The sequence below is a fragment of the Syngnathus scovelli genome, chromosome 18 (genome assembly GCF_024217435.2).
Source record: "Syngnathus scovelli strain Florida chromosome 18, RoL_Ssco_1.2, whole genome shotgun sequence".
In the NCBI taxonomy this organism is placed as follows: domain Eukaryota; kingdom Metazoa; phylum Chordata; class Actinopteri; order Syngnathiformes; family Syngnathidae; genus Syngnathus; species Syngnathus scovelli.
The window spans coordinates 11,928,873-11,953,980 of NC_090864.1; the positions used below are offsets into that span (position 1 = coordinate 11,928,873).

Below are 25,108 nucleotides of genomic sequence, written 5' to 3' on the forward strand. Positions count from 1 at the left end.
GACATTTGTCACTTTGTTTTGATTCTGATCTGATTCTCTTGGAAAAACGTTAAGACAGCACAAATGCAGGGTGACTGCTTTGCAACAGGTGTGGACAACGTTTTCCAAACTCGGCTCAGCTCAGCTCAGCTCAGCTCAGCTCATTTCAGTGCTCGCTCGCTCGCTCGCTCGTTTGCATCAAGCAACCCAGTGACACTGGAAGCGACGACAATAGCACTTTATGCACCTTTATGCCAAGCTTGCACACTGGCGGGCTTTGTTTTTGCTTTTGTTGTTGTTTCGTCGTCTCTGGTCCATTCGGTATTCATGCCGCTGAATGGCACGTAGCGTAGCGCAAGCACAAGCGCTGTTTTTGTGTCGTTAGTGGGATCAGCTCACCCCGTTTGGGCTTTATCGCTCTTGTCCAAACAATTCAACCCAATTGGGATGGATGGCTTGGAAAGAAATGGGTTGTTTTGCTAGTTGTCGGGAAAATGATATGACTCACTTGAGATTGTTTTTTGCAGTTCATATGAAAAGTGTAGCTCTTCATAAAAGTTGCATTGAAATTGCATGAAAGCAGGACCAAGGCATGCAATGCGTAAGAATACATTTCACTCCAGTTTCATCCCCACCGGCACCGACCGAAATACACGGAGCGGGTGACCTTGTGCAATTGCTCGCTCACGGCCGAATGAGCTCAAGTGCACTTTGGGCTCTGATTGCCTCAATAGAAGAAGATGAATTGATCGTGATTGGACGAGATGGGAACGCTGAGACCAAACGGATTGCGAGGAAGACGCGAGAAGCTTTCCCTTGAGCGATGAGATGATCCTGTGAGGTAAATACATCACACGCTTTGCCGTCACTCTTCTCGGCGCAGATACCTTTCCGCCACGAGGAGGGCGCTGATCAAGTCGAGCTCCGAGATGTTATGCAAGAAAGCCTATGATGGGAGAAAAACTCCAGAGATTCATGAAGGTCACTGCAAATGCTTGGTAAAACTTGACTCACTTCAAATTTGCTTGGGGATGTTCATTGAAAAAAATGTCTTGTTTAAAAAGGGAAGAAAAAAGCTGTTCTGGGGCATGATGACCTTTTTTGGTGGTGAGGATATTTGAAGGCGCAGCTCTCAAGTGTTAATATTTGATGGCAGCAGCCGAGTGATCCGTAAAAGCGCTCCTTGATTTTTTTTTTTTTTTTCAGCTTTTCCGCGACCGCTCCTGAAATTCCCTCAGCGAGGAGAGTCGTCATTGCAAAGTCCTCCATCCCTTAATGGGCCAAAGGGAACGGAACGAACGCCATGGCAGGGGAAGGGAAAAACCACACCCAACTACCACCCCCTGCCAATGTCTGGCCGTCTGTGAGGAAAACACACATGGTGATGTCATGGTGACAACACTGTAGCACTTGTACCTGCTTAAAGGTGACCGTAACTACTTCTGGCGCCACATCAAGAATGGACAAAATGACAAATGTTGGCTTCATGGCACTCTTGCACCAAGTTCATATTGGGAATGGGCATACTTTGACTTTCCGATGGATGAGCCAATTTGATTCGCTTGTAAGATAGATTAGCAATCGATTGCTGTCGTCAATATTGACATCATGTTTGCTAACTATTTTCTTTCATTTGCCGTTTTTCTCGCGTCATTGTCCGTCGTGGACATAGCCGAATACGCGAATAGTAGTCAAATGTCTTACAAGCGAGTACTCGCAGCATCCAAAACGACGCCGTGTCATTGGCTGCAAGAAGGCTGTGACGTCACACGCGCACTTTCTTTTCCTCCAGGAGCGCAACATCGGACCTCACACACGCACACCGAAGCACACCGGCAGAGCGAGAGACAGAGTCAGAGAGAGAGAGCGGGCGCGCTCCGATGCCTTCAACTTGTCCCTCCCGCTCGTCACATTTGTCTTCTTTTTGGTTGACTTGAAGAGGTGGTGGACGCGCCATTGTGTGGGCGAAGCGAGAGCCGTGGAGGACAAAGCAGCAGTTTCCTTCCTTTCGATTTGCTCCGGGAGAGTTGCGGGGTTCTGCCGCCTCGGAGGAGTGGGGCGGCTCACAAGACAAGACCAGACAAGCACTGCACTGGACATGGCGCTCGACAGGAAACTGGACCTGCTACTCGGACTTGTCCTGCTTGTGCAGTGCCAGTGCCAGCGCCAGAGCCAGAGCGTGTACGACGCCGGAGCCCAGACGGGTAGGAGGAACATGCTATCATTTGCCGGTCACATTATTGGTATTGGCGTTGTTGTTCTTTTAAACCTACTAGGAAGATTTTGCATGCCATCTTTGAGTGTGTTAAACCTTCTTTGTCATCTGGTTAAATATTCAATAACATCAATACAATGTGGAGCCAAGATGGATGTTAAAAAGATATAGAGGAGGAGGAAAAAACAAAACAAAACAAAACAAAAATAGGGCTCCAGTAATCCTAACATGATCACCCTGAGCGCGCACTAAGCAATTAAGTGGCTTACAATGAGGGGGCTGGTCCTCCTGTAGGCTAAATTCATCCCATCATTTTAATTGTGATGTTATGAGGCAGCACAGCGGCTAGTGTTTGGCATGTCTGCCTCGCAGTAGGGAGGTTCTGGGTTTGAATCCTTCCTTGCTCTCGCAGCACGTATGACAGGTTCATTGACGACTGAACTGGCCATAGGTTTGAATGGGATTCACGTCGTTATTGTGTATTTGTGGCAGCGGTGGAGTGGTTGTCATGGCTGACAAATCTGGAATGAAAACATCACTTTGTCCCAGGATCATTTTGCGGAGTGTAATACAGAACTCTCTCCGTGTCCGTCCTGTGAGGTGCATTTCGTCTTGGACTGAGACCGAGAGGTCACGTCGGTTGTATTCCTGGGAGAAAAGTGGCCGCGTCGGTCGACATCAGCACGCTGCACACACGGCAGCAGCCTCGTCTGCTTGGTCCTCGACAAGCGAGCCTTTTATTGCTGCCAGTGCATTTTCACCAGACAGCGGTCGGGTGAATATGCGCAGCTGCTGACACTGACGACCGCAAATGAAAGCAGCGTGTGTTTTGTGAGCGAGACGACTCGCCGCCCTTTGCTTTTTCTATCGGGCGGCACGTGTGTCGTAGTATTTCTGCGCCAGCGTGCTTTTGACGCTTCAGTCAGTTTGCATGTGGAGCGCGTTTGAAGGTCCTCGCAGGAGGGAGATGGACCCGGTTCAACAGAAACACGCCGTCTTTTTCTTCCATCTGTGACTTGTCCTTGTTTGTGGTATGTAGGACAGACACTCCACCAGTCGGTTTGGTGCCCAAAGCACAAAACGGCACGCTTTGACAAAACAAAGCATCATATCAAACAGTACAGTACCTCTTGTTGGAAACTGTGGTGAACATCTGGGCCAAATGACGCCACATCCTGCAAGCATTTTATTTTTTTAATGCCATTCTCAGCACTGGCACGCCAAATTGAGGCTGATTTCCGAGATAATTTGCGCCCCGAGTGGAAAAAGAGATGTTCCTCTCGGGCCTGGAATGCGCCGGCATACGCAAAGAGCGTGCGTGAGAGCTGTGGTGGCCTTTTTCGATCGGAGAGAGGGAGAGGCCGGCGGAATGATGTTGTGGCTTACTTGAAATGCCTGCGCTGGAGGTTGTCCGTGTGCTAAAAGCGCCACGGCTCGGCTCGGCTCGGAGCGCACCCGAATGCCGTGTGACTTCTTTGCGAGCGGGCGGCACGGGGGATGCACGGGAAGGGGGAGGGTGGCTTCATTGTGCCGCCACAGCAGCCAAAAAGCGGGGTCGTCACCCGTACCAGCAGGCGACAGCAGCACCGGGCCGGCGCATTAGTCACGCCCTGGAACCTCGGCCCGCTGTGGGAAGAAGCTCACGAGTGGGGGGCGGATTTAGAGCTCGGAGACAAAGAGACGAGAGGCCGCTAGTTAATGAAACGCGGCCGGCGCAGTTAAGCCTCTCTTTGGCAACTTTGGCTCCTCCCTTAGCTGCGCCGCAGTCCACTTCCAAGGCCCGCTTGAAAAGGACACAAGCGGGAAGCCTCGTCATGGATAAGAGTTTGGTCGAGCAATTTCTGACATTGATAAACAGCTAGCTAATTGGCTCGAGCAACAATCGGGTAACCTGAGTCGCCCAATGTAACCCTGTTGACAAGGGAGGGCTTCATCTCCTTAATAGCTTTAGCTTGAATCCAGACTAATTTCATGTCAAAAGACCAAAGCAAAGAGATCGATCGGTGAAAGCAGCCGTATACAAACGGTGAACTTTCACACCAACGCAGGCAGGCAGGCAGGCATGCAGGCATGCGGCGGCATGCCGTAAACCTGGCCCAGGACAATTTGCTTTGTGGCAGGCCCCTGCCGACTTCAGGATATGAAGTCTGGATAAGGCGAAGAGGAGCGGCCACCTGTCGGTCAGTCGCTCGCTCGCTCGGGTGCGTTATCTTCTTTCAGCATGCCTCCCTCCGTTTCATGGCAACAAGGCATGGAGCACTTGGTTCCCCTTCTTCTCCAGGCTGCTTGAGGAGGATTATAGGCACATGAAACCATGCTTTGAGCTAGTAGCATGTGCAGGCACACCATTGTTTGGAATCAGGTTCAGGCTTCCAATTGCAAGTTTTGCGCAGGTCCTTGCCTTGGCTATCTTAGCACAGTCCCAATTGGATGAGAGTGGATTTTTTTTTTTTTTTTTCACTTGGTGTCATTTCTTCTAACGCCTGCCACGACTTCCTTTTGAATGTCTGCAAGTCATTTAGGAAGGCCCATCCATCTGGCTCTCGCTCCCCTCGGACATAAAATACTTGGCACGGCACGTCTGCGACAGGTCGAGCGAGTATCCAGCGTGAGATCACTCCATCTGGGTTTCGCATCATTGCCTCTTATTTGAGATGTTCCAGCAGGTCGAGCGGTCAACCGTTTTTTATTTTTTTATTTTGTTTGCCCATAAGAGCCGGTGGCGGAAATCGCACTTGTTTTTAATTTTTTTAGCAATGTCTGTTTGATACTGTTGGTTTTTCAAGCCCTTTCACCCCCAAATAATTCTAAGAGGGGATGCTCAGACTTGTGGGTGTGTTGCCACAAGTCTCTCCATGTTGTTGTTTTCGCCTTGCTGGGTGATCTCACCGGAGGCCGGCCGGCCGGGTGCGCTCGCAGTGATTCAGCGGGCTCGCATCATTTTAACGAGCGCCATAGATCACGTTTGCGGTCTGGCAGAGCCGACTTGTCATTTGGCAAGGCCGGGCCGGGCCGGGCCGGGCCGCATGTGGCATCTCCGGCAACGGCGGCTATTTGCTATGAAAAAGTGCATTGGCTAACGTTCATGTGCCCGCGTCCTCCCACTCTCCAATAACTCACCTTTGATTCTCATTTGGAGGCATTCTTGGAGTCTAACCAGATCCATCCATCCATTTTTTTGGAGCCCATCCTAAATGACTTATGGCGGACAACATTCTTGGTCTTAAATCAATTTGAGTAAAGAGGAGGCTCTGGTCTGGAAGGCAACAGTGCACTGTAGAAAAGTGGAATCTGAATGGATGTGCCTAGACCACCATCCAGTTGCGTAGACTCCACTTCTTGATGACAATGACGCCGCCGTCCAAGTACTGTGACGAATGGCCTTTGTTAGTCATGCTTCTTTGTAAGCAGCTGAGAGGATGATACAAATCGAATTGACTCTCGTTTGAAGGCCGTCCGCCCGCCCGCCCGCCCGCCCGCCCGCCCGCGCACGCTCATATCGCAGCAACCCAAATTAGCGTGAGCTCTTTCATTAGCCATCCACTCATTTTCTATACCGCTTGTCCTCATTACCTCTAAACATTCCGTTGGCTAAAGACTCACTATTGACACATCACTATTGGCAGTGTATTGAATCATTTTGGCTTATTTCGTAAGAGATCATTGAATTCCACTGGCGTGCCACCCCCTCCCCTCCCCTCCCCTCCCCTCCCCAGCCATTAAAAGCAGACATGTGGAACGATCTATCGATTAATTGTCTTCTCAGCTCAGCTCAGCTCAGCTCAGGGTTGAGCCAAAAGGCCTCTGGCACTGCGCATTGTCACATTGGATGCTTGCACACTGCCAATTGCGCTGACTCCAAACATAAATAAACAGTCACCTGGATCTAATTTGACATGTGCAATGCAATAAAACGTACCTCTGTTGAGTTGGACCTATGTTAACTCATTTGCATGTATTTTTAACCGGGCTGGCACTGAATGAGTTCAGAGCACTTATTATGAACTATCCAAGCGGCTGCACTGAGCTGCTCCTGCCGTACTTTGGCATGCTCGTGCGTACGCAAGGGCGCTAAACACATTGGCGCAGAAGGCGTCGGTCGGTCGGTCCGTCGGTCCGTCCGTCCGTCGGTCGGTCCGTCGGTCCGTCGGTCGGCCGCCTGCCTGCCTGCCTGCCTGCCTGCCGAAAGGCGCCACTTGGCAGGAAGCCCGGCACAAACGGCGCAGATAGTAGCTAGTATGCAAACACCAAGACAGACACGGAGGCAAATGCACAATCAACACCCGGGAGGACATTTTCCTTCTTCTACCAGCTGCTGTAAAAGCAAGATGGTGAGCTCTGCACACTATGTAGCTTCATCTCAATTCCTCTCTTGAAGTTTTTAGTCAATGAAGCATTTGCCGGAGATTGGATTTCTGGAGGACTTCTTGTCCGTCCGCTGTGTCATTCCTGGCTAGCTGCGAAGTAACGGAATGAGAAGAACGAGCGATGGGAATAGCGTGTGGGACTTCACATCTGTCCTGAAGACATAAACAGGTCCGGCCTTGTCAACAAGACAATGCACAAAAGGGGAGAATGGAGAGCCGGTGCCAGGTGGACAGCTGCACTTTGGATAACAGCAGCATCCTCAATCGATCGGATCTCTGGCAAGCTCAAAGGCAACAAGTGAAGTCCCAAAACGGCTAATGCGGTTCCTCCTCCCTACTTCATCTTTTTTAGCTATAGGAGCTGTGACGACAGCTCATATCACACATGGGATGTGAGATTTGAAAGGTCAAAGTGAGTCATCAAGCTGTGTGCAGATTGTTATTGCGCCAAAATCAACATTCATCACGGGTCGGCCGCCAAACACCACGGCGTCCGTCTTTATCCCTTCTCGTGTTCTTTGCGCTTTAGTTGGTCCTCTGGCGAGCTAGCTTTCAACAAAAGATGCTACCAGAAGAGTCGGACGGAGTAAGACCCCGTCTTCCTTTTCACGCTCTCATTTTGAAGGCATTCTTGGTATTTTTGGCCCCTTCCAAAGTGGGTCAGCGCTTCACAGAGCGTCTGTTGTGCACAATCTATGCTCCTCGAATCCGTCTGTCGACAGTCAAGGAAGGATTTTCCTTTGCGCTTAAGTGCGTCTGCCAATTAGCTCGCAAGGACAGAGTGTAACAACGCGCCAGTCGGGCATCTGCGGTCCGTAGCCAGTCCATCGTCCGCTCTTTAGCGCCTTTGATTTATGATAGCCGTTGTAAGGCCGTCACTCAAACTGAGAGGGAAACATCTTGAATGCCAGGTTTCGCGAGTCAAGGTTGCAAGATCGAGGAGTCGGCCGGGCATGTCGGAGCAAGTTTTTGTTTTTTACGCGAGGCCACGGCAGACGGCGTCGTAAACACAGCGCGGCGGAGATTCATGAGAGGGGACGACAGCCGAGCACACCGCTCGAGTGTCTTGGCCAAGGAGCCGCAGGTGTTATCTCAAGCTGGTTTCGTTTTTAGTCGTTTCACTTAGTGCAATGGGGACGAGTCTCGGCCAAGCATTATCCTGAATTCGGTGCCAGTTGAATGATAGCTAGCTTTCAGCCAAAAAGTCCGGTTACCTTGATTCAACATCTTGATTTTCTTCTACCTGCCAAACGGGCAAAAGTTGTCTGTCTTTGAACTGGGCTGGCTGGCACTGAATGAGGTAACAAACAGCTTTGAGTCTTTTGGGCTTTACTCGCACTTGTCCATTTGGACACCTTTGTTTGCTTTTATGGCCAAAGAATGCTCCAGGCAGAACACCTTTTATCTCCATCCGTATGCTCGGTCTGAATCTTTCCTTGGGCTGCCTTTGGCCCCCTCGAGTGTGAATCTTTAACAGGCCCTCGTCGAAGGGGTCCTGGTTGATTCGGAGCCAACGCAAAGGCAGCCGTAGTCTTCGGTCCTCGCTCGCACCCCACCCCCCATGGGAAAATGTTGAAGTGGAGGCTGAGACTGCCAAGCGCCATCAATGCCCCTGCGCCAATGCCAACAAAGCTTGCTCCTCTTTCACTAACTCTCATCCGCACTGACGCTCTTCAGAGAGCCAAGAGATGGCTCGCTCGCTCGCTCGCTCACTCGCACGCTGCTGATGGATATCAAAAGACTGTCTGGTCAATCAATCAATCTCCCCTTGCAGGCCATGAACAAGCTTGTCCCCCGCTTCTTGGAGGTGCTCTGTTGACCAAAGTCTGATGATTGACGTTGAGCACCCGGGGGTCCTTTGTACTCTATATCCTCCACAAGATGCATCCTCCGGACCATTTCCAATTTTCAGCTCTGTTGAGCAGAATTCTGAGCGAGCGAGCGAGCGAGCGATTTCAGTCGGACTGAGCTACAGCCACCCCTTGTCCTCGACCAATTCCATTTTTAGAGCTGGCTTAGCCTGCGACCTTCAAGAAAAGAATCATATCGCTTTTCGGACAACGGGAAGAATAATGGCTTTTGGGGCGAGTCCAGTGTCGGTAGATGCTCGCTTAATCGTACGAGTGAGAGGAGCCGACGGTGGCAACGGTAAGGCTTGGTGCTCCTGCAGTCAATCGCTCGATCTTCTCAAATGAGAGAACGATGGCGCGTTTGAGCGGTATCCGAAAAACACCTCCCCGCAGTTTTGGTCCAGCATCTTGGCTTGTTTGAGCAAACTGCTGTCGTAAATCATGCGGCTGACACGCAAATCCTATGTGATCTATTGCAAAAGTTCACAAGTGGAATCGATTTGCCCGAGCGGGAGTCATTGTTTTTTCCCTGCTCGCCGTTTGATGTCAAATATTTTCATGTTCAGGTTTTCCTTTGGGGTTGATACATCTTGATTGTTTTAAAAGCTTTGACTATGGGGGAGGAGCTCAATTGAACGTTGAATCTAATGGACAGCATCCCCATTCTTGTGAAATGAGCTACTTTATTTGCTCATCCAGTTTAAATGTCACCACTCAAGCCAGAGTCATAATTAGAAATCACTGGCCAGAGTCATAATTAGAAATCATTGGAGCAGAGTTTCACAGCAATAGTGCGCTCCACTTTGGATTCTTGGCCATGAATCATAGTTGACACCGTTTGGTTGTGCCATTTATCCATATGTTGTTGTTTACATCCAATTTATAATCTCGGCAAATGTCTATTGTTGATTCTTTAAAGTGCTTTTGTATTTCTTTGGCCTGAAATGAATCCCAGGTGAGCGAGCGCCTTCAAATCTTGGACGCTGCCGTTTGTTGTCCTTTCTTTGGGTTGTCTGTAATTCTACTTGGGTACATTGTGGCTGTTGCATCATACGGCGTATTTACATGGCGCTATCCATGGCAAGTGTGTGAGAAAGCGGCAGCGGCGGCAGCGGCAGCGGCAGCAGCAGCAGCGGCAGCGGCAGCAGCAGCAGCAGCAGCAGCAGCAGCAGCAGCCTTTATCTGCCGCTCCAATCTGAAGCCCCGAGGAGCTCCGTGGCCGAGTGTTTTGACTGGGACAAAACGTGACTAATCATCCATGAAAGCAGAAACGATGGTGGGGAGACCACCAGGAATTTCAAGTGCCTCTGCGTTCACTAGGGAAAGTGGAGGAATTCACATTTATTCCAAGCATCATAGCGTGTGTGTGTGTGTGTGTGTGTGTGTGTGTGTGTGTGTGTGTGTCAATGTTTTGGGGCGTAATTGCTTTGAATGGGAGTGATGGAAAATGAAGCTTCAAATTAGCATCACCTTTGTGACAGTCGTCCATCAGCGGTTCACTTTGTAAATGCGCTTAAAAAGCTCACCGGGGCTATTTGAGGTGGACGGGAAGACAGCGTGAAGGTAGCATCGCCGCAAAGCGCCCAAGCATCGTATTCAGCGTCCGAAAAGCAAAAGAGGCAAAGACCGAGAGGCCTTCCATCAGCCTCGTTTGTATTTGGTGGCTGACAAAAGCGCTTTTCTCTTTGGAGGCAATGCCGCAACGGCGTTCCTTTCTTATTTCCGGTGAGTCAGGTGGGTAACGAGCAGAAGGGAAAAAAAAGGGGGGGTGGGGGGGGACAAGACCTCCATTCTGCCACTTTATGACCTGCTAAATGTCCTTGAAAGGTTTTAAGTGGGGGGAAAAAAACAAAAAACAATGCCGGCGGTTGTGAAGCGATTAGGGCCCAGGCTCCGGCCAACGTGGCTGTGCAGAGGGAGACGTCAGAAGGGAAACATTTGCTTTCCAGCTGAGCAATGGTTCCAAAGCGGGGCGGGGCGACACCTTATGGCCTCCAGGGTGGCAGGCGCTCTTACAGCCATGACGCACAGGTTGTCTTTTTTTCCTCCTTTGTCAAGGCTGACTCATTGGCCACCACTCTTGGTGACTTGCTGGGAAAGCCACCACGCTATAGTGACGTTTTTTTATTTATTTTAAGTACCTGCTGGTTTGCCAGCTTTCCATCATGCGCTGATGAAGTGATGATGATCTTTTTTTTTTTTTTTCTTGCCGAGGCCTTTTCAGTTTGTATGAAGTCCCCCGGGGCCATCTTAAAATGATAATAATCCACTTTTCACCCAAAACATTTTTAATTTTGTATGTGGACTCTATGCTCAGCTAACCACATTTGTAAGAAATGTCCTGACTTGCCTGCCACCAAAGCTTTGACTAATAGTAATGAGTGTTTTGAAGTGATACATCTGGCCTGGTCATCTGCGGGGGAGGAGTCAATCCTGGGTTGACTTGACCTTTTTTGTCATCATCTTGTCACCATTGTTCTGTCATCTCATTTGTTGCGAAATGTGCCAGGATTTATTCTGGGCTCCACTTTCTTCATCACGACGACTCCCTTTCACATGTTCTTTATGGCGTCTGATTGTCGTTGCCGCGTCCTCAGGGGTCCCTTACGCCTACGTGCAAGCGGCGGATGACAATGTGGTGGTGAGGACGCACGAGCAGCGCTGGAGGAGATGGCTTCCCAACAGCCCGCGTCACATGGACAGCAACAGGGCCAGTCAGGAGCAGGAACGCCAGGAGGGGGAGGAGGAGGAGGAGCCCGCGCAGGAGGAGGACCGGGCCCAGCGCTTCCCCGGCCTGATGTCAGCCCAGGACGTGGGCAACAGCTCGCAAATTGAGGTGGGTGGCTGTCCGTGTGCATTTTATTGGATCTCCATTTTAGATTTATGACCAAAATGGGATTTAAATATATTTGCGCATTTAGAGTGCAAACTCAGGAAAGCTACTATGGAATTTAACGATTGCCTTCTCGCAGAGCAACTTCCATTAAAAAGCTCAGCGCGGTCCCTGGCGTCGAGATCATTTAGTATGGGAAATGAATCCATAAAGTCCGCTGCGAAAAGTACTCGGCCGTCAGGGGGTGGCAACAGCGGACAAAAATTGCTCCAGGTGATGCAAATCAAGTGTGTGGATTAATAATGGCGTAGCAAATTAAGATCAGGGGGGCCTAAATTTGTGCAAGGGAGGGGGGGGGGGGGGGGCTTTCGAAATTGGAAGCAGACGGCAGAGCAGGAAATGAAGCCAGTGAGGCAGGCACAAGAAGTTGCTGAAGCTACTGGAGATTAATGGCGGGGCTCTGTTTATGGGAGCATGCCAATTAAAGGTAGCAGCCGCCGCAGCGTATTCAGCCCGTAATGACGCCGGCATCCCTCCGGGGGGTCTGGGCGCCTCGTTATGTTTTTTTTTTTTTTTTTCCTTTCCTTCAAGGGCTTCTAATCTTGATGGCTACACAAGCCCGTCCGTGCCTCCCAACAAGGGAGGCAGAGAGAGCTTTGATCGTCGGCTGTAAATGTCCAGACACACATGTCATTTAAAGACGCCTTCATACTGCACGCGGCACTTAAAAGAAGGTGAAAAAGCAGTTCAAAGCATCAACCTGCTTGTGAATTCACCTATTCGCAGGGTGGAGCTAACTTTAGCCTAGATTGCTAGACGGCACTTTGTTTGGACCTGCTGACAATCACTTATTCCACTCTTTATGGCCACTTGGCGCCATCTTTTTTTATGGACTGTGCGCAGTGGTGGGAGGGAGGGAGGGAGGGAGGGAGGGGGCTGTGTTTGGGTTAAGCGGTGCCACCCGACCCGGCCCGGCTTGGTCAGCTTTGGCTTCCTCTCACCTGGAAATGTGAGTTTGGACCAGCGGTGAGGTGGCCGGCCGGCCCCGTGACAGCAGACGCTGTGGCGCCTGGGGGCTCTCCAGGTCATGAAGCCCCATTGGAAGCGGTGGCTAGCTGGGACTGGTACTGCAAGCCCGCTTGACACTGCTCAGACAGACATATTGCTCCCAAAGCAGTGGCGTGCATTCCGCGGGCTCATTTTCACACCCTGCTGCTCATATTTACACAAGGCACGGGCTGTCTTGAGGCTTGAACCCATGTCAGACGCCAGTAAAAGCAAACGGGAGTATGTGGGGTCCGACCAGAACCTGATTGTGTGGCTGCTTCTAATGTGTGGGGCGTGCTTCACGGCGGCGGCGGCGAGGTTTCATGTCTGCGTTTGGACGGGGGGATTCCCACAGCCCGTATTGCCTCAGCTCGTATTGCCACAGCGCGAGCGACGCTCAGCCTCAGCTAGCTTGAGCCGACCGAGCAAGTCGAGAATGCAAGGTGGGCCGCTCAGACTGGATGTCCTCCAATCAAAATACATCATAGCGCAATTGGCACATCAGCACAGCACTTGCCTTTTCTGTTTGGGTGACTCACCAAACTTTGCCGCAATGATGGCGTTGCTAACGATTTTCATTTGATTTGCCCCCATCTGCCTACGAGCCTTTGCCAACCGCTTTTGAGCACACCATGGCACACCACAAAAACAAACATACAATTGTTGTAAAAAGAGCAGTTGCGCCTGTCGCCGCTATAGCTCATTTTGCAGAAATAGAGCAGAGATGGACACCTGGTGAGCAGGGGTGCTGCTGGCTGGGCTTGACCTGTCCACGTGCTGGCTGGCTGGCTGGCTGGCTGGCTGGCTGGCTTGAAATCAATGCCAATGATGAGAGATTGATGTTTTATGGCGAGTCCTCCATCTGCTGCTGCTGCTGCTGCTGCTCCTCCAGATGTAAAGCACTTGATGCACAGATCGCTGGTGTTTCTTCTCCCCCTTGGCAGGAGGACGCCGATCACAACTACTACACATCCAAAACGTACAGCCCGGCCGATGCCGCCGGCAAAGCCTTGTGGGTAAACATCGAGCAGATGGACAAGGAGAAAGTGAAGATTCACGGGATTCTGTCCAACACGCATCGACAAGCGGCGGTAAGCCATGGCCGAGTCGCGCTTTTGACTTTGGGGCCTGGACAGGAAATACAAACGCAATTTGACCACATTTAGCCTTTCGATTAGTCTATAAAGTAACAAAGCAAGCAATAGCTGGAAATAATCATCCCGACTTTCCATCTGCGCCCTCGACTATGATTTACAAAATGAAAGAAGTCATCATTAATGCAATTTGGTGTTTGTGGTGCAATGCTAATATCAAATTACCCCCCAAAAAATAGTAGCAGCAGTCGCTCACCACATGGAGATCGCCTTTCATCACAAAAACAATTACTGTACTCTCAAATCAACTTGGATGACGAGCCCCTGTTCTGCTTCACGCAAAGACGTGTAGCAGCCTGTTTTGGGAATTTTCCGTGGCAAGCTGCAGAGTCGTATAAAAAAACAAACAACAAAAAAAAAAAAGCCTTCTGCATTGTGCATTCGACCGCTTCTCCTTCAGCTGATGATGGATTGAGGCTGGCCTGGCCTGGCCTGGCCTGGCCTGGCCTGGCCTGGCCTGGCCTGGCCTGGCCTGGCCTGGCCTGGCCTGGCCTGGCCTGGCCTGGCCTGGCCTGGCCTGGGGCCTGGCCTGGCCTGGGGCCTGGTCTGGGGCCTGGGGCCTGGGGCCTGGGGCCTGGGGCCTGGGGCCTGGCTTGAAGTCAAACTCTACGTGCCTTCATTCCAAATAAGCCAGCTTCTGCCTTTAAAGGTCCAATTGCCATTGGATAGCAAAAAAGAAATCAATCAAAAATTGAAACAACATGGACGCCTCTTTTTCCTCGTCCTCACAGAGAGTCAACCTGTCCTTCGACTTCCCCTTCTATGGACATTTGCTGCGTGAGATCACCGTGGCGACCGGCGGTAAGTCAACACAAGTCACTAGTTCACGCTTAACTATTGTTATTGGATACGCCGTCTATGCTAGCAGGGTGCGCGTAGACACATTTTTTTTACTGCCTGCGCTGCGGTTTGGCGGGGGGACGCGGCGGGGATTCATAAAGTGCCGAGGTATTTCAAAAATGTACGGCCTATGTGCACGTCTACGGCAACCTGGTAGCCTCTTAGCTCTGAAAAGCGTCCGACTGCAAAAGCGTCGCTGACAGATCCTCCGCTCGATCTCATCCAATTCGGACCACAAAAGTCGTTCTTCTGACACATGACCATTTGCAGCTCTCACCTCGGCGGCGGGAACGGAAAAGTGGCTCAAAACAACCCCCCCCCCCCCCTATGTTCTTGGAGGGAAAGCAGCCGTTGGCTTTGGCCTGGAAACAAGCGAGCCTCTGCCAAGTGACTTCGCCCTCATTGATAAGGCGGCGGCGGCGGCGGCGGCTGTGTTTGTGTGTCTAAGTGTTCCGCATGGGAAGCTTTTTTTTTTCCGTTCGTAATGACGTGAAAATGAGCCGAAAGCACCGCAATACTCTTGCTAGCCCAGTAGCTTGCGACAAAGTAACACTGAACTGGATTGTTCTTCTGCCAACTCAAGCACATGTTCTACACCTGTGCTTCCTCCTTGCCATTAACATGCGTGCGTACGTTCTTGAAAAAGTTCAGAACGTGTAGGCAAGCCGGATAATCCCCCCTTCCCCTTCACAAGCTGTGTCCCGAGCGCCGCTTTTGGGGAAACGCCAAAGAAAACATCAAGCAGGACTGAAGTGGAGCTTCACTTTATTGGTGTTTACACAAGCTCTTTTTGTTCTTCTCCGCCCGATACTCGGCGTCGATCGCATCGCCACGGCACGCCACGCCACGCCACGGCACGGCACGCCCGTCCAACAATTTTTGTTGACTCAAGCTGTCTTTCATTACTAATTGATGGAAAAGCCAAAGAGTCGGTGAAGTGTTTTCCAAGCGTAAGTGATGGAGCACATTAAGTGGAGCGTAATCATAACCTCATCACCTTGGAGACCTTTAAGAAGCGTTTAAGATGCTGATGTCGTAAACTGCTACTCAATAATATATTCAGACATTAGTGACAGATGCTAAAATGAAAGATTGGAGGGAAGGACGGAAGTGAGAAGTCAAAGCCTGAGAGGGCCTGCAGGCGCAAGATAGCTGTTGCCTCCTCCACCTCCTTCTCTTCTCTTCCTCGCTCTCCTCCCTCCCTCCCTCCCTCCCTCCTTCCTTCCTTCCATGTGTCTGCAGGAATGCCTTCTTATCTATCAGCTGGCTCGCCGCCACCGCCACCCAAATGTTTCGTTTTTTTTTCCAAAGACGCCACCTTGACATGGCCATTGGCGAAGGAAAACAGCGAGCGGTAATCATGATAAGAGATGCGTGGGATGTGTTTTTCAAAGTTGTTCCACTCGTTCGCTCGCTCGCTCGCTCACATGTTCCGGAGCATCTCCGGAGGGTTTGGCCAACAGTTGTCTTTGATGTGATAATTGTCGGCCGGGCGGTTGTGGTTTTTGCCGCCAAGACTCAAGAGTGGAAAAATGCCGGCTGCCTCGCCTTGCGTCTTCTCATTTGCAGCTCCTCAAACAAACCCATTCAAACCACTATTAACTGAAAATGGTCGACAAAAGTGCGAGAGTGGCAGTTTCTTTCAAACTGTGAACTTGGGTCGTTTGTGCGTGAGCGGCCCAGTGTGAGGCGTGGCCAACAGCAGCTCCTTGCGATTTGGCTGCGGGTGACCACGTGAGGCGGCGCTATTTTACTTGATCGGCAGATTTCAAGCGCGCTTGAAGCTCGGATTCTCCAAGAAAAATAACTGGAAAAGCTTATTGAAGCTTTTTTTATATACGATTTTTAGTTGTTTACGCATTTGGATTGGGAGCAAGTGAATGGAAGCGTATCCTGCTATTGGCACTTGGCTAAACTCTACTGACATCCTAAACGGCGGCGCATAGTTGGAATTATTGCTGAGGTTCCGAACTGAATGGTGGCGATGAAATCAGAATCTGGATTCCTCAAATGTGCAGCTTTTGCACTTCTTCCCTGATTTATGCTCCGCCGCTTGGATAGAAACGCTCGAATGATCTCGCCGTCTGCTTTCATTTGCATTCAAGGGCCCGATTTCTTTTCCAGAAGCCGCGTTTGTCGTTGCTCATTTGTGTGATTTGCACAAATGTTCAATACACCGCTTCTTTTTTACAAACGTAAGCACGTCGGTCGAGTTTGACACCGCAAAATAGAGTCTGGTGGTCCTCATACCAGCCAGCCCTGTCACGTACCCTTTGCTGACTCTGCTCAACATGGAGGTCTTGAGGGAAAGATTGATTCCTCTCTCTTCTGCTCTGCTCCTTCTGTGATCGATGTGTGTTTGCAGGGCTCCCTGCTCCAAGGCATGAAATAAGAGTCGTTAGCCTTAGTCTCAATGAGATTTCTCATCTCCAGGTATTCATCACCCAACTAGTGTTTACCGCTATTTCTGCGGTGTGACGTTTTCTGAATAGAAGCAAATAAATGCATGCTTATTTGTTCATCTCAATTGAGGATGACAAATTTCTTTCTCATTCGGTGGAAAATTCCCCATCCGGCGGGCGGCTGTTTGCTTCCGATGAATAATGGCTGTTTACTTGCTCGTGCTGGAGTCCATAAATAAGCGTGGCCGCTAAGTGGGCCAGATCTGGTTTGCGTCGAGCTCGGGCCACGTGTGAGGAGAAATCAATCCATTTGCGTGTGGCTCGGACCATCAAAAGTTGCCATGTGTTTGTTTTGCTGTCAACGTGTGTTCATCTCGCCCGCCCCGTGACTTCATGATGATGCATGAGTCACTCGGCGTATATTTGCTCAACTCGCTTCTTCTGTTTCTGATAAAGGATGCTACCGCTAATTAAAACCGTCGCTAGCAGCCTGGAGCTAGCGAAATGGTTCAACTTGTGTGGTGCTGGCTTCATTTGGTTGTTTGTTTGTTTGTTAGTTCACGAGCTAGCTATGAGCTATTAGTTGATTGAGATGAGACCTGAGTTACATACGTAGTATATAGTCGACTCCAAACGGTGCAAGTTCTGGAGCGTTCAGCAGGTACAAGATTGTTGTCATTTGCCTGTTTGCTCTCCTTCAGGGTTCATCTACACAGGCGACGTGGTGCACCGGATGCTAACAGCTACGCAGTACATAGCCCCCTTGATGGCCAACTTTGACCCCAGCGTGTCCAGAAACTCAACCGTCATCTACTTTGACAACGGTAAGGATTATTCTCGTGGTTTTGTTTCTTCTTCGTGACGGTCGTTTGAAACAAATATCTCTCCTTAATTGTCCACCGTGCGTTTGGAGTGGCCGTAAGCTATCCAAAGACATTGAAATGATTTGTAAAGTCGAAGAAAGCGAGACGGGGGATTTGTGTCTGCTTCGTAAGCTGATGTCATTGAAACACCAAAGCCTCGGCCGGCCGCGGCTAATTTCACTCAAATGAGCTTGCGGTAGAGCAATTTGTAGTTTGTGGAATGGCTTTTGTTTGTTTGGACCTTGTGCGGCCTGCTGAGCTGCTAAGTGGAAATCGAAAGCAGGCCAACGTCACCCCCCTTCCCCTCGGCCCACTTTGCGCAGCGGCTGGCTGGCTCGCTTTCCCCTGGTCGCTGACAGACCTCTTCCTCGTCGCGGAGCGTGTTTTCAAGCGTCTTGACCTCGTCGGTCTCTGAGCTCGCTCGCTCGTTCCCCCCCCCCCCAGCTCGGCACATGTGAATGGTTAGCGACTTTCCCGGGAGCTGTCAGCAGAAAGCTTGCTTTTACGTTAGCTCCAAGCCTTCCCTCCTTCCCTCCCTACCTCCCTCCCTCCCTCCCTCCAGCTGTAAAAATTGATGCGAGTGTTGGCAAAGCTCGTCGCTTGCTCCTCAGGGAACAATGGCTGTCTCATCCATTGCTTGTCCACCGTCCGCAGTAAAACTAAATAGCGCCAAAGATAACGCCCGAGGGCTCCTCCTCAATCCCTCACGAGCCCGCTACTAATGGACTTCTTATTTACAGGGAGCCCCGGCTTGCATGACATTTGATTACATCCATGTGTCTGCTAGGCGTGAAACCAAAACATGATGGTGTGTGTTCTTGACGCCCGGCTTCAGGTACAGCTCTGGTGGTGCAGTGGGACCACGTCCACCTGCAGGACAACTACAACCTGGGCAGCTTCACCTTCCAGGCCACGCTGCACGACACCGGGCGCATCGTCTTTGCTTACAAAGAGGTCGGTCGTCTTAGCGTCGGGGCGTAAAGACAAGCACGAGAAGGAATCGAAACGCGCCGACTCCTGTTGTTCCAGATCCCCGTGGAACTGTCGCAGATCAGCCCCATTAACCACCCGGTGAAGGTGGGCCTCTCGGACGCTTTTGTGGTGGTGCACAAAATCCAGCAGATACCCAGTGAGTCTTCAGCTGTCATCGCAACCTCTCGTCTTTGTAGAATCGCTCATTTTCAATCTCAGAACCGCTTTGGTCTGGTGGGAAGATATTTTGAGGCAGCATCCAAAACGAAATGGGCCTGAGCTTGTGAGTTATTAGGGGCGCTGATGGATGGCATGCGCCTTAAGACTCCCCGCCCGCCCGCCCGCTGGCCGCCCGGCCGGTGGAGCCAATGGCCGTCAAAATTGCCGCCTCCAATTGGCCAGGCGCGCTAAAGGAAAAATGGGCCTCCCCCGTGTGACCTCATTCCGCCTTCAGAGGGGGTGTTTGTCCCAATTTTTTATTTTTTTCCCCCTTCTCATTTCATCCCCTTTTTTCTTCTCTCTCTCTCTCTTCTCTTCTCTTCTCTTCTCTTCTCTTCTCTTCTCTTCTCTTCTCTTCTCTTCTCTTCTCTTCTCTTCTCTTCTCTTCTCTTCTCTTCTCTTCTCTTCTCTTCTCTTCTCTTCTCTTCTCTTCTCTTCTCTTCTCTTCTCTTCTCTTCTCTTCTCTTCTCTTCTCCAAAATGTAGACGTGAGGCGGCGGACCATCTACGAGTACCACCGGGTGGAGCTGACCAAGACGAGGATCACCAACTCCTCCGCCGTGGAATTTACACCATTGCCCAGTAGGAGACTTTTGCCCCTCCCCTCTGCCATGTTTTGGATTTGAACGAATGTCTCGTCTTCTCCAGCGTGTCTCCAGTTCAGCACCTGCGCCACGTGCACGTCCTCCCAGGTGAACTTCAACTGCAGCTGGTGCCATCGACTCAACAGGTGGGTTGTCCTGCTTTTTGGTCCATTGCGCTGGTACGGCGGCAATTTACCAACTTGCAATGTGTTAAATGTGATAGCGCCTGATGAACGATCTGCTCCGGCAGGATGTTAAACAAAGTGCGTTTACTGGAATGCCCCTTTTTTTTTTTTTCTCTCTCCCTTTCTCGATGTTGCGACTTGCTTTTTATGGCTCTTTTGTGTAAATACAAAGGGCACACTGCAAATGAGCGCACCGTCCGCAAATCTTCCGGCTAATGTGCTGCCAAAGCAATGACTTCCTCCAGACGGTAGAACCGAAATGATTCACCGGTCCAAAAAATGTGCAATGTCCGGCATACAATTTTGGTTTGGAGTGACCACAGCTGCACGCACGCACGCACGCACGCACGCACACACATGCACGCCTTCCTCAAATCATTTCACTGTCTCACGCACGCACTTTGAATGCCTTCCATATGAAATGTTCATCTTGGTGATGTGACGGACTCCCACGGGCTTGGTTATTTCGATCTCACCTCGAGCCTCGGAGGCAAAGTCCTCGATGTAAAAAAACAAAACCAAATGAAGAGATGCTGTTTGCCCGTCGCTGGCGTCTCATTAAGCGCCATTTTAATTAGCTACCCAAGTGTGCTTAAACAACCGCTCGGCACACTTTAGTGTCCGTCTGCTAGCTTCCTTTGCGCGTGGCGGTGCTCATTAAAAAGCACGTGCGCATTCTGACTGCAATCCATTCAAAGTGCTGCACATTTTGACTTTCATCACATGAGTGCTTTGCGATCCACAGGCAGCAAAGCCTGCTCCTCAATGACTTCTTGATAGTATGAATGTTTTTGCCGGCTGGCGTCGAGACGTAACAAAGGGGCGCTCACGCCGCACCCGCTGCTTACTTCCGTCCGCTTCATGTGATCTGGCAGTCGGAGGAATCTGTCTTGCCTGATTGAGCTGATGAGGTTGACAATCCAGGCGGCATGATTAAAGCAGGCGCTGGGAAACATCCCAATATGGGGGATGGGGTGTCAGCAGGGTTCACCACGGGGTGGGGTGGGGGGGGATTACATTTCAACCGCTGGAGGAGTTGAAGCTGCCGCCTCCAATACTGTCTGACTTTTGAAGGATTTTTTGAAGTCAAAGTCACGCAATCCACCTTGATCCCAACCCCGCTGAGGGAGGGAGGGAGGGAGGGAGGGAGGGAAGGAGGGAGGGAGGGAGGTTTGGGATTGGCCGGTCCCTTCCTTGAAGAAAGTTGTCATCTATAGCACGAGTTCAGCTGATACCTATTTTGTCCTATTCACTTAGATGCTCCAGTGGATTTGACCGCCATCGGCAGGACTGGGTGGACAACAGCTGTCCAGATGAGGTCCGACCGAGAACAGGAAGAATATCAAGCTAAGCCAAAGCCAACAGGTGTCATCTATGTGCCACTTGTCTTTCCAGACAAAGGACAAGCTGTGTGACATCATTGACACCACGTATCTCTCCCCATTCACCACACCGCTTGGCGCCAGGACCACACCCAGAAGCAAAGAGGCCCCGCCGTCCACCTCGCAGCCCCCGACCAGCGCCCCGACTGAAGGTACCTCGATTGGATGTGACGCAGCTGATGATGGCTGTTTGTTCCACCTGGCACCTTACTAAGCCTCCTCAAATTGCTGTTTCACACACACAAACTAACTAACTAGCTAGCTCATGGTCCATAAATGATCCTGGTAACAAATGACTTCATATCAACTCTTGGTGCACTTGAGAGAGTTTTGCATGAGAGGTCGCAAGGGTCACGCTTTGATATTGCGCCGTTAAGTGTGAGGCGCGAGGCCAAACGCGGGATGGGATGTTCTCTCTTATGCAAATGCGCGCACATTGTTTTTGCTGATGATAGTCAAATGGTGTCCTCCAAAGTCTGTTTACCTTTTTGGTCTTCCGACACTCACAAACACTAATCAGGCTGATCCGTATTCCCGATGGCTAATCGGGCCAGGGATTGCCTTTCACCAGCTGCTTGTTTACATCAGCCCATCTCATTTTCCAAATTCAAAGCGGTACATGAAAGGCCCTTCCCAATTCATTTGTTCACTGAAGCACATTTGCATATGTGGGTCACGCTGCATTTCCATACTTGACATTTAACCCAACAGTAGTCTGCTGGCATTTTTTCAGTTGTTGTAGTCAAAGAATACATTTTCAATGGAGTGTGCCAAATGACAAGAGGAAAAGAGGAAGAGCTTGCGGGAGCAATTCATTTTGCAGGCAAAACAAGCTACCGAGGGAGGCAAATATCGATTCTTTTGTCTGACTGGGTTGTTTGCTCTCTTGCAGATGATACCAAGATTGCGCTGCACCTCCGAGAAAATCAAGGTATGTGCTTCGACTTGTCACCGCGGCTTTTTCTTTTGACCTTAGTCAGCAGTTGGGTTGGAAGCAATTTTGGCCATGACCACTCAATCGATACCCAAGTGGGGGGGGGTGGATCAATACTTGAAATAGTCATCTGGAAAATATTTTGGGATTCGGACGACTCAAGTTTTAATCATCGGATAATGCTGAAGTGATGACCTTGAGGCTTTTCAGTTGGACTCCCAACCGGCCACACGTGAAGAAGGCTCATCTTTCAAATATGGCGCCGCACCACTGCTTTTATTGCATTCATTTGAGCCCACCAGCATTTCGAGGCCGCGTGGAGGCGAAATTAATCAGCCAGAATTTGTAGAGGACATCTTTACAAGCACAAAGTGTGATGTTCCTGTGTGTCGCTATAAAATGTTGAAAATGTTTGTGATGACTTTCCGTCGTCTTCCTTGATTCGTAATAATTGAGAGTGTTGACGGAGGTCGAGAGGCCAGTGGAAAAGCGCTGGTTTCAAGGCAACAAACAGAGCACGGCGGGTTCTACAGATGCTCTGTCGTTGGAATTCCATCAGCTGCTAACAGCCCGCCTGCCTGCCTGCCTGCAGCATAGCGTTGGCCTTTTAAATTTCCCACAGTGTGCCTGCCTGATGGACAGGGTTGATGGTTAAGTGGGTGCGGTGCGCTGGAAATCAATGAGAGCGGGAGATACCCATTTAACTGCTAATTAAAAACATAATAGGAGGAGAAATGAAAATGGTACTTACTTGCCTTTCACCGGCACTTTTTTGTAGTTGCGCATAAACACTCACAATTATGAGGGCATTTGAAAAGCAAAGCGACTTTTTAGTGGTCTATGTCAGTCAGATGAGCGCCACCTCTTCCTGCTCCTGCTCCTGCTCCTGCTCCTGCTCCTGCTCCTGCTCCTGCTCCTGCTCCTGCTCCTGCTCCTGCTCCTGCTCCTGCTCCTTTTGTGTGCCATGTATAGCCTTGTCCTTGACTTGCCATTAATTCTTGCTTGAAGCGCTGCAGCTCATGAATGGCTAAGAAGAGAGAGGAGAGCGCGTTTGCTTTAAGCCGAGCGCCCTCGATGACCTTTTTAAACAAAGTATCCCAAAGAAGACAAGTTGAGTCATCACAAAGAAGATATACAATCAATCCAAATGAATTTTGGAGGGGCTTTTAATGCGCTCAATCAAATTTCACTGCTGATTTAGGCCTTAGCAGACAAGTACAATTGGAAGCTGAGCGCTCCCTGCTGGCTGACAGGAGCACAGCAATACCTGACTCCCTCCTTTTGCATGAAATGAATATGACTAGTACGTACGTTTTGTGCATTTGCAGTGATGCCGGCGGCGGCGGCGGCGGACCGCTCGACGGGCGCGCACCCCCTGCACACGGGTTTGATCCTGGGCGTCCTGCTGGTGATGCTCATCATGGTGGCGGGCGTGACGGTCACCGTCTACATCTACCATCACCCGACGTCAGCCGCCAGCCTCTTCCTGATGGAGGTGAGACATGGCCTTTCAAATGACGAATGAAGCTTTGCAAGTCATCTGATTTGTGCGTCTCGCTCCCTCCCTCGTGCCGCAGAGACGGCCCAGCAGGTGGCCGGCCATGAAGTTCCGCCGCGGCTCGGGCCACCCGTCCTACGCCGAGGTGGAGCCGGCGGGCCACGAGAAGGAGGGCTTCATCGTGTCCGAGCAATGCTGAGGAGCGAATCCCCAGACGTTGGATCTGGAGGACGGACTTGTTATGCCGAGCGAGCGAGCGAGCGAGCGAGGGAGTGAGGCGGAGGAGCCAACGGAAGGACAACGTGGCTGGCTGCCTTGACCGCATCCTGGATGGTATCAGGAGAGAATGAATGATGCTTTGAAAAACTGTGTGAATGGATTTTTTTTCTTTATTGTTGCCGGGGTTCTACAATATAGCCTTGGAATGTCCATCTGGTTGTGTCTTTGCTTTTTCCTCACACAGCATGGCCTTTTTTTCCCCTCCACCACCAGCAGCAGCAGCAGCAGCACCACCCGCAACTGCTTTTTAACTTTTCTACAATGTTTATGAGCAAACTGAACCAACCTCATCTCTCACGGGAAAGTCCAGAAAAGGTGGTTGCATATGATTCATTTTTAATTTCAAGCACATCATTCAAATCTCATAAGATCTCGAGGTAAAACTTTTACTTTTGGTAAGAAATACTGTAATTTTCCTTTGTAATATTGCAACTTCTGCCTCACAAAATAAGACTTTCGGTTCCAATGCACCTTTGTAGCTTTTGACCAGGCAAATCAAATGGATACAATTGCATTTATGCACATTTTTTTTTTTTTTCCATTTGACATTTCTTTACTACGGTGCCATTTTGTATCGGAGACGTTTGCACTTTTTTTTCCTTTTTTTTGGTGGTACTAATGCAAAATGACAAGACAGGCGCTTGTGAGTGTGTATGAGCAATCTATTTTCTTATTGTGTGTGTGTGTGTGTGTGACTGGAAAAACAAAAGGACAAAAAAATAAGGGTTTTTAATCGTAGTTGGGTTTCCACCAGCCGGCTGAGCACATATGAATTGTTGGTTGATTGGCAAAATGAACGCAGCGGTCTTGCTTTTGATTCTTGTTTTGATTGTTTTTCTTTTTTTCTTTGTTTTGATTGGGCAGATTTCCTTGCTAGCGTGAATGCAGTCCTGTCTCGTCAGACATGAGTACAATACAGTACAGTCCAATAGGATAATAGAGCTACCTTGCTTGGCCAAAACATTTGCAGATTCAGGTAAATCGTGGCTCACATTTGCTGTATTGGGCAAACTATTTGTACAAGTGTCCTTTTCTATTGCGTGAAACTATTCCAGTCTTTCTTTTCACACATCAGCTTCTGGGTATAGGCTATGTGTATATATTTTTACCGCGCATATCAGAAATGAGCCCAACGCTAAACTGAGATTCTACTGACAAATATGTGCAATGTAACGCATTTTAATGTTCAAATTAAACAATTGTCCTTTTGAAAACGTTATTTTGTTTTGACCAAAGATGATCTTGTGTGGAGCGCAACCTGTCGCACCTCACCTCCATTCAATTGTGCGAGTTCAACAGGTTGAAATGTTTATGTCGAATTATATTTCCCCATCTTATTATACACCAATCTCATTCTTGTAGTTATAGTTTGGGGTTGAGTGCATTTGAAATAATAAAAAGAAAGGTTTCAAAACCAAGTACCGTGATTTTATCATCGTCAAGGCCGAGCTTTTATTCGGGTTGTGCTGGTGATTTTCATGATTTCTTAGCCTGCAGCGACATCTT

The 25,108-nt window shown here is 49.9% G+C and overlaps 1 protein-coding gene across 1 annotated transcript; it reads left to right on the top strand.

Annotated features, from left to right (window-relative positions):
* The first annotated feature begins 125 nt into the window (after positions 1-125).
* Positions 126-24,816, top strand: plxdc2b (plexin domain containing 2b). Its single transcript, XM_049749891.2, has 14 exons — positions 126-2,183; positions 11,009-11,247; positions 13,236-13,382; positions 14,177-14,246; positions 17,389-17,511; positions 18,386-18,504; positions 18,580-18,679; positions 19,227-19,322; positions 19,389-19,470; positions 20,767-20,827; positions 20,905-21,043; positions 21,784-21,822; positions 23,154-23,320; positions 23,403-24,816. Exons 1-14 carry the CDS (start codon positions 2,078-2,080, stop codon positions 23,520-23,522), a joined length of 1,608 nt encoding a protein of 535 aa, XP_049605848.1. The 5' UTR covers positions 126-2,077; the 3' UTR covers positions 23,523-24,816.
* The last annotated feature ends 292 nt before the right edge of the window (positions 24,817-25,108 follow it).

Coding starts and splice junctions, on each gene's coding strand:
- plxdc2b (XM_049749891.2), top strand. CDS start 2,078: ATGGCGCTCGACAGGAAACTGGACCTGCTACTCGGACTTGTCCTGCTT. Junction 17,512..18,385: donor CGTCATCTACTTTGACAACG/GTAAGGATTATT, acceptor GCCCGGCTTCAG/GTACAGCTCTGGTGGTGCAG. Junction 21,823..23,153: donor GCACCTCCGAGAAAATCAAG/GTATGTGCTTCG, acceptor GTGCATTTGCAG/TGATGCCGGCGGCGGCGGCG.